The sequence below is a fragment of the Pelmatolapia mariae genome, linkage group LG18 (genome assembly GCF_036321145.2).
Source record: "Pelmatolapia mariae isolate MD_Pm_ZW linkage group LG18, Pm_UMD_F_2, whole genome shotgun sequence".
NCBI lineage: Eukaryota > Metazoa > Chordata > Actinopteri > Cichliformes > Cichlidae > Pelmatolapia > Pelmatolapia mariae.
The window spans coordinates 568,929-580,951 of record NC_086243.1 but is presented as its reverse complement, the minus strand read 5'-3'; the positions used below and the strand labels follow the sequence as shown (position 1 = coordinate 580,951).

Genomic DNA, 12,023 nt, shown 5'->3' with positions numbered 1-12,023 from the left:
AATGCTTGTTTTATATACACACCTCGAGGTCAAAGGTCATTATTGGAGTTTTTGTCAGTTTAAGATGAACATGTCAGCAAATGAAACCCAAACCTTTGATCACTGTAACACATTCATACACGTGTTTGACACATGACTGCACCCCCACTACGTCTGCATTTAAAGGGTACACACATATGCATACAGTATATGTCCTGTGACACACTGTGCACACACACGTGCTTCCTGCAAACCACATGTGCATCATCCCACGTAGGACTGAAAGAGAAGGATGTTGTCGTCACGTCCCGCAGCCCGGAGGCCGCTGCACCAGTGGAGACCGCCCATCCTGAAACCACACCTGAAGGTAGCGCACAAAGAACACACTGACAGTACAACTGTGAGCACAGTGAGAATTACACAAGTTCACAGAAAGATTATTCTTCATGTTTATGGGCCCAAACAGACACAGTGACAGCTGTGAGGTGTGTCGTAGCCTCCAGTTCACATGGTCACACAGCACCAATCATGTTTGGCCTCACTCACCTGTGACTGAAATATGGGGCAAAGGTTTTGTTATGCATTTACAACATTATTCCAAAGTCCCACATGGCATCATCTGATGGTGATGGTCTGTGCTGGATCCATGCAAACACGTGGAGGACCGTGTCAGGGTCGAGGCAGAGGAACACAGCTGACGTGGTTTGAATAGAGCTGGACTGCATCCACACACAGCTGTAACCAGTGTGACCTTATCTAATCCACCTGTGCAGTCAGTATGTGGATGCAAACGGCTGTGCTTCCTACTCGCACTCTGTAAATTCACACGTGCTCGTTGCATCACTTATTGTACCTTTGACAATACAATACAGTTTTATTTATATAGCACATTTAAAACCAAAGGTAGACCAAAGTGCTTCACAATAATACAATAAGTCATTGTTATCAAACATCAACAGAGAACAAAATCAAGCACTAGTACTAATACCAAGCACTAATTAAACCAGGAGTGTGGGCTAAATAACATAGATATCGGGCCTTGGTTCAATTCATAAATTTAAAATATTATCTGAGTGAATAAGAAATAATGCAGTAAAAAGGTTAAAATAGATGAAATAAGGGCACTAACTAGTGAAACTAATGAAATAGGTACGTTTTTAACCGTGCTTTGAAAGATTGAATAGAGTTCGAGGCACGAATAGTAACAGGAAGGCTGTTCCAGAGGTGCGGTGCAGCTGAGACAAAAGCACGCATTTTTCCGATCTCGTAACATTGGGACGTGTTGATGCCTGGAAGCGTAATATAGCGACGATTTGTCACCGAGCGTAAAATGATACGCTTTGGGAGTGAGAGCGTTTGCCTGCACTCTTGTTACTGAACCAAGGCAAGTGATGAGGAGTGAAGTCGATCCACATTCTGACTGAGAGCTGCATCAATAAGCACGCTGCTGTCTCAGGACCTCGTGGTGTCGGGCTCAGCGGCCGTACCAGAGCTTTAAATAAGTGTCTGTGTTGGCCTTTGTGCGGTAACACAACCCTTAAGGTGACCGACGAGGAGTGAAACACTAAGGACACTTTCACAGGGTCCTTGGTTACACATGAAGCTGAAGGCCACTCCTGTGATCCACACGTGTGTGTTTGCTTCCTTAGCTGCTGTGGAGCCTGACCCTGTTCCTGTGGAAGATGTGATTGAAGCTGCTGTGGCAGAGGACACAGCTGCACCACCAGGTATGTGGTGTGGACAGCAGAGTCAGCTGTTAGGTCATAGTGAGATTACTCAGTGTGTAAAGACACATCAGTCACAGGCAGTGATTACAGAGTCTGACAGTGTAAAGCTTTGTGTTTCCTCAGAGCCTGAAGCTGAGGCGGCATCAGAATCAGCGCCTGTGGCTCCTCCTGAGGCCGATGAGGTTATACTGACAAACCTTTCACTCTTATTTCTGTCGCGCTTCCTGCCTGCTGATGACACTTTGGTGGTCTACCTGTTGTTGTTCAGGTGACTGAGGAGGAGCCAGAGGTGCTGGAGGAGGAGCCTGCTGCAGAAGAGGAGGATGCTCCTGTTGAGGAAGAGGAGGTGATGTGTGTTTGTTATTAGTGTGTCGAGGAGTAGACGGAGCAGAGACTCTTTCACTTTATGAAACTCCAGACTCTGATACCTGAGCTGCACTTTGTTCATTTATTCACTTTTATTTGACTTTATTTCAGTTTGAAACTTTTAGATTAGAATTTGTTTCTTTAATCCACAGAACATGTCGTTGGATATAAACAAACCCATGTTTCTATGGTAGATAGTAAAACACAGGAACGTCTGTCAATTAGCTGTTTATGTTTCACTTCATTGCGTTGGCGTAGTATGCATGGACCCTGGGATGGTTTTACTAACTGAAAAAGTTCTAAAAGTTATGAACATGTAGTAAAAAGTCCAAAATTAGTGTCTTCACATTTCCCAAAGCTGCTGGGTGGGCTGCAGGCCTGGCTCTGGGAGCTTTGAAGGAAGCAGAAACTGAAACAGAGCCACATCATGCAGAACAAACTCTGTGTGTCTCTGATGGTCAGTGTCTGTCTGTGTGTGACAGAAACATCCTCACACATGCAGCACATAGTAACACATCTATGTTCCTCACAAACACTGCTCAACAATCCCAGTGTCCTCTATGTTCTGTTCAGTTCATCCTTCCATGGGAATGCCATGTTCTTCGTTTGTTCACCGGCTCATGTGAGCTGTGATGACAGACGTTTGAACCACTATCCTCGACTTTCCCTGCATAAACAGAAGCTCTGTGGTCCAGAGTCGTGCTGACAGCCTGATTGGTCCGTGTGCAGGGAAGGCCCGGTGTCCACGTTAGCCTGAACAATAAAGACACGGCTCAGGTTAAAGAGCCGGTAATGCTGTAGGGACAGGAATCCTCTCTATAGTTGGTGCAGCCTGCTGTTAAGATACAGCAAAACTATAACGTCTGAATGTGGTTTAATGTGACTGTGCTGATCTAGGATGCTCCAGCTGAAGAAGAGCCAGCTGCAGAGGAGATGATGGGAGATCAGCCTGCAGAGGAGGAGGAGGAAACAGAAACAGAGGCCGCGGAGGAGGCTACAGAGGAGACCGTGGAGGAGGCCACAGAGGAGGCCACAGAGGAGGCTACAGAGGAGACCGCGGAGGAGGCCACAGAGGAGGCTGTGGAGGAGGCCACAGAGGAGGCCGCGGAGGAGGCCACAGAGGAGGCTGTGGAGGAGGCCACAGAGGAGGCTACAGAGGAGACTGCGGAGGAGGCCACAGAGGAGGCCACAGAGGAGGCCACAGAGGAGGCTACAGAGGAGGCTACAGAGGACACCGCGGAGGAGGCTGTGGAGGAGGCCACAGAGGAGGCTGTGGAGGAGGCCGAGGATGAAGCTGCAGCAGAGGTGGAAGAGTCTCTCGCTGGTTCAGTGGAGGACACAGACGAGGAGGTGGCTGAGGAGACGGCTCTTACAGAGGAAGCTGTTGTGGAGCCACCTGAACAAGAGGAGGCTGCTCCTGCACAGGGAATGGAAGAGGAGGCAGCTCGCTTGGAAGAAGCTTATGAGGAGATGGCAGCAGTAGAAGAGGAGGAGGAGGAGGCTGCTCCATCAGAGGAACCTGCTGAGGAGGAAGAAGCTGCAGAAGAATCTGAGGCTGCAGCAGAAGAAATGGAGGCAGCACATGCAGAAGAAGCTGCTGAGGAAGCTCCTGTAGAGGAGCAGGAGGCTCCTTTAGCAGAAGCTGTTGAGGAGCAAGCTGAAGTAGAGGAAGCTCCTACAGAAGAGACACCAGAGGAGACCACCGAGGAAGAAATAACTGAGGAGGAGACGGTACCAGGTAAGACTGAAGCTTATGAGAAACAGAGCTGGTACACACTGACACATATTAGTTAAAGTAAAGTTTCCAACACAGGAAAGCATATTTGTTTAATATGTGCGTTGAAGGACATGTCCTGGTCAAAAATGACTCCAAGGTTCCTCACAGTGTTACTGGAGGCCAAGGTAATGCCATCCAGAGTAAGAATCTGCTTAGATACCATATTTCTAAGATTTTCAGGGCCGAGTACAATAACCTCAGTTTGATCTGAATTAAGAAGCAGAAAGTTAGCGGCCATGCAGGTCTTTATGTCTTTAAGACATTCCTGCAGTTTAACTCATTGGTGTGTGTTACCTGGCTTCATGGACAGATAGAGCTGGGTGTCATCAGCATAGCAGTGTAAATGTATGCTATGTCTTCTAATGATACTGCCTGAGGTAGCATCAGCAGCATGGCTCATTAGTGGAAGAGTGTGGGTGCTGACAGTCAGAGTGAACTGTCTGTGGGGTCTAGCTTAACCTCAGTGGAACTATTGAGTGGTCATGGAGGTCACTTGTAACAAATCCATTTCCACTCCTGCCTGAGCCTGTCTCATGTCTCCATCAGCACTGATAGCTGAGCCATCAGGACAGATCAAAGTCCAGGAAGCTCGCTTCATGAGAGCCTGTGCTTCACACCATGTGTGCTAGCTGACCAATAGCACTGATCAGGGAATCAACAGCTTATCATCCTCTTACTCCTGTGATCTATACAAGTGTGTTACTGCCAGCACTAACACAGTGCTGAGGCAGAGTGATTTTCATTTTCAGGAGAATAATGTTGTTTAAAATGTTTTTCACAGTGACAGAAGAAGAAGCAGCACATGGTGGTGGTGAGTGTGTACACACATTTTATTCCTGAAAGCTGAACTTCGCTGTGCCTTTAGAGGGCTGTGACTCAGTGCTGTTGTTCTCGCTCTACTTCAGCATGTGTGTTTCTGTTTTTGCAGCAGCAAGGGCTCCTGACATGGAGGAACTGTGGAAAGACGAGCCTACAGGTAACCAGTTTCATGGCTTCTACACATCCCATTAGAAGATTTGAAGAATTGGACTCCCTAAATCGAACTTATAAAATTCATCTGTGCCCGACTCCCTGCAGTTGTAGTTTGAACAGGGAAATCAGTCTTTGCTAGCTCAGCTAAGTGAAAGGTCACACAGCTGCTGTGTGCTCTTTCAATCAGACCACCGGCAGCTACTGATTTCATCTTCGTGCAGCAGTGCACTGATAAGTGGGGAGGTACTGCCTCATAGTCAGCTGTTTGGTGTTTAAACAGCTCCACATGTACTGTAGCTGGTTGTGATAGAAGGATGTTAACCTGCAGCTGTGTGCACTGAGCATCAGACTGGACCACAGAGCAGTGGAAGAGGCTGGTCCAGTCTGAGGAGTCATGTTTTCTGTCACATCACCTACCTGAGCAACTAAATGCAAACGTGGGGTGCTTCATGGTCACCTGATTCAGCCTCTCTGTCATCCACAGGGTTGCAATAATGAAGCCGACTCACATTTCAATAAAGAGCGGTCATTAGCAGGAATGAAACGTGATTTATTGATGTGCATAGTTCAGTTTGAGGTGAGGGTCAGACTTTAGCCAACCATCACAGCAGAACGTGATGAGGATTAGGGCGGGACCCCCGAGTCCAGACGCTGGGGTGGAGATGAAGATGGAGCGATGGGGAGGAGGTGGGGTGCACAAAGGTGTCTGCAAGGAACAATGACAGATGCACAGTGAGATTTAAAGTATGTGAAGAAGGCCAATGGGACTAGACCAGTGACGTCACAATCAGCCTGACGGCGTGGGAAAGTGGAGGTGATGTAAAGCTTAGATTAGCCGGGGAGCTGGGAGCAGACAGATGTGTGACTGCAGATGTTCCTTATCAGACCGTACGTTTCATAAGAGATGAAGGGGGAGCGATTCACGGCGTACTTTGGTCACCTGTGAACACTGACCAATCATCTCTCTGCTCTTGCTTCCACAGAAACGTAGGCCACGGCAGTCACCGCTGTGATGGAGCAGGGACCCACTGACATTGCATCAGCACCATCTGAGCTCAGATGATGATGCCCCTCTCCAGAGAAATGATTGAGTTGTCACGGCAACAATCGCCCCTCTCCCCCCATTTTCATCCCTCCCTTTAAATTTCCCTTTTAGTGTCAGTGTGTGAGATGATGTTCACTAATATGCTTCCTTTACCTTTGTTGTGTTTCCTTTCAGGTTTTGGCTCATTCTTTTGTTTTCCTGTTCTCCTTCAGGGTGTTTTAGTTCAGTGTGCTTGGGGCAGATGTCCACTCCCTGTGACGTACGAGTGTGTGTTGCACTCGCACAGTCTTGTACCTCTCAGCAAAAAGAGGTCCAAATCTTAGCTGGAGCTGCACGGTAGCTGCACGTTAAGAAGCTTCACACTTTAAAGTGTTGGAGCAACCAAATCAAACCCCACTGAGAGCAGAAGCTGCTGCTCAGTGTAGAGAGGACTCTATGCAAAGGTGTGACGCGTGTCACCCACCTCCCTCCTCCCCCTCCTCCTCCTTAGCATCAGGTGAATTTACCACTCAGTGTCGACTCCAGGATGAGCCATATGCTAACACATGAACTGTGTGTGTGTTTGTGAGTAATGCGTTGTTATGTGCTGACAGATCTTTGCTTATCCTTCTTGTTGTGTGAGCTGTAGTTTAGTTTTGCAGACTGTGTTTGACTCTTTTCATTTTGTTATCTCACTACATCAAACTGTATTCTGTCGACTCCTAGCTGGATCTCCTGTTTGCACAACTGAACTGAAGTTGTGACCTCAGCTTGTTGAACTGTGAGGGCAGCACGGACGGTGCGCCCCCCCACGTTTATAACAGTGGCTCATTCCTGTGGACATCCAGCCTCTCTGTAGAGGCTTAACGCCACCCTGTCACACACACAAACAATAATGTCAAATCTTATTTTGAAGGCCAGATGTAGACTCAAACATCGTTTCTGTGTTTGTTCTGTAAACATAAATCACCTTGCTTCACTCGAGGATGATGATATATGATGATGGTAAACTGGCAGTGAAAATGCTGTAGGAATCAGTAAACACTACGTGTGGTCCTCACTTACTGTAACTGTTTGTTAGGGATGCAACAGCTGTGTGAAGATGTCTGATTTTTCTTTCTCCTGTAACACTAGCTGGTGTTTCTGTTTGCTGAAACTTTGTGAGTCAATGTGAACTGAACCTTTGTAACATTGAAAAGTAGAATCTTTACTGAGAGACAACTTTTAGATTTTTTAATAGATTTTTTAAAAAGAATTTGGAGAGATGAGAAGAATTCTTATTTCCAGAAGATGCTTGCGGTGCTTTGTACTAAGCCATAAGCTGTTTGCTGACTTTGTCCTGTGAAGCACAAACAAGAGAAACACTGTTGGGTTTTCAGTACTCGGCCTTGGTCACAGGTCACGTTCATGTCTCACAGGGTTGTGGCGCACAGGCAGCTCTGTTGCTAAGCAGAGGCCACTTCTGATGAACACTATGCAACAAAGTATCAATGATGACAGAGGAGTGGAGGGGGGCGTGGCCATCCTCTTCAATGACATGCTGTCTTTGAGCCATAACCCTCAGATCATGGTTGAGTGTGCAGGTGTGACACTGTGCTGACTAAATGATCATGAAGTACTGACGGAGATTTGAAGTGGGAAGTTTTTCTGTTCTGGGAGCTACAATAAAAGATTTGGGACAACACAGCAGTGCCTGTTTATTTAGTTGTTGTTGTTTACCTGTTGTTTACCTGTGTGAAGCCTCGTCACAACACAAGACTTATTTAGTATTCTTAATCGATGCTGTGATGGTACAGAAAATCCTCCAACATGTGACGTCGAGCTGCACAGCACTGTCAGACTGCTGTGTGTGAAACAGCCACAGTGGGTCACTGTGATTATTGACACAGAGCTCTGTGTCCCACTGTCCTGTCACAGAAACGTTCATGTCAGGGAGAAACAAATCCGTGTTTCTATGCTTTATGGCTATTCTACAGAATTTCAATGATTTTTCTCTCCATGTTCAATTTTCTTTTTTTTCCTTTCTTTTTTGCAGAAACATGTTGAAATTAGTTTAAAAACAGAAGAACAAGAATTTTAGAATACATTTGTGTAATTATCATCATCATATAACACACTTTAAAACAACCACAGCTGACGCGAAGTGCTGTAAAGAAAAAAGTACAAAATTAATTATTTTTTTTGTAATCAAACTAAGTCTCGCTGAGGCCAAAAGCCAAAGAATAAAAATGGGTTTAAGACGTATTTTATCTCATCTTATTTACTAATGCAGAGTGACAGCACAGGAAATGGTATTAACACTGCTGGAAGCACCGTGCACAGAATTCACCCAGTGAAAATGATTCAAAGTGGAGAATCATATCACCCTATTAGAGCACTTCGCTCTCACACTGCAGCCTTACTTGTTGTCCCTAGAGTATTTAAAAGTAGAGTTTTCAGGCCCCTCTTCTGTTGCTTTTGAGCCACTTGCAAACAACATCCACACCTAATTTAGAATCATCAGTGGAACCAACACAATACAACCAACCAATGTTGGGATGTCAGGAAACTTGAAAACTTCAAAGAGTAATCAAATTACAGTGTTCAATGGGTCACTTATATTGTTGAGCAGAAGCCATCTGTTTTTGACACAGACAGCAGTTTGCTGGTGAAAACATCAGAGCATCTTTCAGCTAAAGGGAAATTTTCCAAGAAGTAGATGGAAACCAAAAAGAGAGCTAAAGGAAGACAGCACTGTTTTAGATTCAGCATGCTGATGACACTTTGTGTCTCCTCAGTTTGTAAGTAACTACTTCCTAAATGAAATCCTATAGCCCCGTCTGCTCCAGTCTGCATGCCAAATATCCTTGGGCAAGATGCTAACCCCAAGTGTCTCTCTGATGCATCCATCACAGTATGAAGGTGTGAGGATGTTAGAGAGGAAGAGCACAGAGGAACGTGCTGGTGTGAATGGGTGAACGAGGCAAATCGTGTAAAGTGCTTTAGGTGCTCAGCTAGCTAATGTTCTGTATAAGAACCAATCACCCCATATGTGCACAACTAGCTATTGGTCCAACTAGTTATGAGATATACTAGTCAGCTGAAGCATGTTATTCATGTATGAGCTAAGCTGCTGTACGCCCATCCTGCAGATGGCAGCAGCGTTCTCTCTATGTTGGAAGGAGGCGGCATGAAGACAGACGATAGTTTGGTAACCAGTGTGGTTTTTCTAGTTCGTTGAGCTAGAAAGTGACTGGTTGTATGTCGAGTTTGTCATAGTAAACTAACATATAACCACTTGACCAGTGCAAGGTTTAACCCTTCTGTTGCAGGCATATGGGTATTAATGCTCACATTAGCCCCACTCAGCAAAACTACTGTGATCTAGGATATGTCCATGGTTTTACACAGCATATGATGTGATCATCGACGAATGACTCAAAGCTTATGAGATTCTGTGAAATCTTGACTTTTAAATGAGTTTTCAGTAACAGCTGCATTTAAAACATTTTAAAGTGTCTCCAAATCGCCAAAGATCTGTGAGTGCAGGTTTAAAACACACGATGTGGTCAAAGAGGCAGAGTTGTGTCTTTGGTCCTCATAGTTGATGTGCTTCACTGTCAGACACTACAGTCGCCTCTTAGTTCCCTTTTGGGGACAAATCCTGATTGGTCGACTAACCCTGAGTCGGTCACACGTCCATTTTGCATTCGTGTGTGTGTGTGTGAGCTCCAGTGTGCTGCATTCATGCTGAGCTCTCTGGCATAGTTGCCATGGTGACTTTCTGACCAACCAATCAAAGTTTTGTCTGCAGAGTATTTCAGTGTTTTGTGCAAAAACACACATAACAAGTAACATGTTGGACCCACTATATAAATACTGCATAAACACACACACACACACACTGCATGTCTGCATAGAAGTGTATAATAAAGCCCAGATCGCTCTCTCTTTCCCTCTCCTCTGTATCGAGTACCCACCCCCAGTCTATCTGCTCTCCTCTCCCTCATGGTATTACCATGGAAACTCAGCTGAGATTACAAGGTTGCACCAGCAGTGAGGAGGACAGAGACGGAGGGCGAGGAGCTACTGTAAAAGGAAGCAGGATGTAGTGTGAGATGGTTTTAAATGATCACCCAGCCATCGCCATCATCCTCACTCCCTTCTTTCATTGTCTATCTGTTGTGTGTGTGTGTGTGTGTGTGTGTATTCAGGTCGCTGACCGTCTGACTTTCCTGCTGACTGCTCTGCTGCCTTTTCCTCTTCATGTTCCCTAATGCTGTAACTCCACACAAACAGGAGAATATCCTCAGTAAACATCCCATGCTCCCACTCCACTCCACCCCCCCACACACACAGACACACACACACACAAGCCTGTTCAGCTATCTTAGTGAGAACCTTCATTGACATAATTGTTTCCCTAGCCCCTTACCCTAACCCTAGCCATTAAAAATGAATGCCTAACCCTGACCCTAAACCTAACCATAACCTAATTGTAACCCTGACACTAAAACTACATTTTGAGCCTCAAAAAGGCTTCAAACTTGTGAGGACCGGTGAGTGTGTCCTCACAAGTGACTGTTGGTTCTCACAAGTATAGTAGAATGCAGATTTTGGTCCTCACAAAGATAGCTAGACAGGAACACACACACACACACACACACGATCAGGATATTAAATGTTGAACTAGGCCTTATTATTGTCGCTCAATAAGCCGTTAACAGGCTGAAACACTCTTGTAAACGCTCTTCTATTCCCTTCCCTCTCCACACCACAACAACTGTACCGCCTCATTTTGCCAGACAGTAATAACTATAACAAAACAGACTCACTTCATTATTTAACCAATAAGAAAAAAACTGATATTTATGCAGAAATCAAGTGCTTAAAAGATTTGTGCAGCAATTTTTCAAAGGATACTAGGTGAGGTGCACAAGATCAAGAGGATGAGGATGGATAACAGACGCATGTGTCCTTTCTTGGAAAACCATGCAGATGAAGGTTTTCCTTGAGATTGGTTTAATGGAGTCGAAGGTAGTACTCCAAGATTCCTCACAGTGTTACTGGAGCCCGGTTCTCTGCTGTGGTATCTGAACCCCTGGTAAGGTCATCCTCTTGAATATGTTGTTACACATTGTGTTTCTGGGTCCTATAGATGCAGAATCAACGGGCCAGTACAATAAAAGAAAGCCAAGCAGCGTGATATCAAAGCTTTATTTAGTTACAGAGACACCACTGCAGAACGTCATTATCAGCAAACTGCCAATGTTCCACTTCTTTACAAATTCAGTTCATATCTGTTCATTCTGATACACTCACCACTCACTGTCACTCAGACCCTTAACATTGACCTGCACTGCACACAGAGACAGTCCTATAGTCCAGATCAGAGCTCGTTTTCATTAGAAGTGTTGTTACAGTCACAGATGAGACAAGTCCAGTAATTCTCTTCACATGGATCTCACATTTAGTCTCAGAGGCAAGTTATGGGAATGATTTGGTAATAAAACACACATGAACTGGCACTTAGCATTAACTAATGTGACATAACAAAGGAAATAACACATGAAAAAAATACTAAAATTACAAATGATGCTGATTATTCTTAGTAGCAGTGTTAATGTTGCTGTTGTGATTCTGAAGCCTGAGCTTTTGTCGTACCTTCTCTACATACTCTGACCTCCTTATATTTAATGTGAGCATCCAGAATCCAAACAGGACAAAAACACCAGCTTACCAACAATCACACCTTTGCAAAGACTGAACAAGTGGCAACTTTAAGTTGCCATTTTCCAGAAGAATACCGCACATTTATATTCAAGTTGGTCATCTTTACAGTGACAATGTCGTGTCATCTCAAGAATAGCAACTTATTCTCATGAAAATCAGGATAGTTTAATTATGATATAACATATGTGTTGTTGTTGTTTTTTGTTTGTGTGTTTGTTTGTTTTGGCAATGCTGTAACAATAAAAGAAACAGAGCATGAAACATACCACCCAGCAAACATGCACACAATATACATACAGTACAATACCATGTACATGTGAGCATATCCACTGAATGTAGAACATGACACCGTTTCTCTCTATGATATTAAATTCTATGTCTGCTTTTTCCATCAGTCATCTAGAAATGATGGTGCTAGCTGCAGAAAGATTTGTAGAAATGTGGATTATTTGGTTGGTGCAGATGT

General features: G+C 44.8%; 1 protein-coding gene across 2 annotated transcripts; it reads left to right on the top strand.

Moving 5' to 3' along the window:
• Positions 1–48: 48 nt before the first annotated feature.
• LOC134617314 (fibrous sheath CABYR-binding protein-like) lies at positions 49–7,531 on the top strand. 2 transcript variants are annotated; one of them, XM_063462524.1, is made up of 8 exons: positions 49–346; positions 1,629–1,706; positions 1,830–1,888; positions 1,975–2,052; positions 2,970–3,810; positions 4,631–4,660; positions 4,781–4,825; positions 5,805–7,531. In XM_063462524.1, exons 1-8 carry the CDS (start codon positions 133–135, stop codon positions 5,810–5,812), a joined length of 1,353 nt encoding a protein of 450 aa, XP_063318594.1. In that variant the 5' UTR covers positions 49–132; the 3' UTR covers positions 5,813–7,531. The 2 variants fall into 2 exon arrangements, with proteins under 2 accessions (XP_063318594.1, XP_063318593.1); XM_063462523.1 differs by having other exon boundaries at positions 4,778–4,825.
• The last annotated feature ends 4,492 nt before the right edge of the window (positions 7,532–12,023 follow it).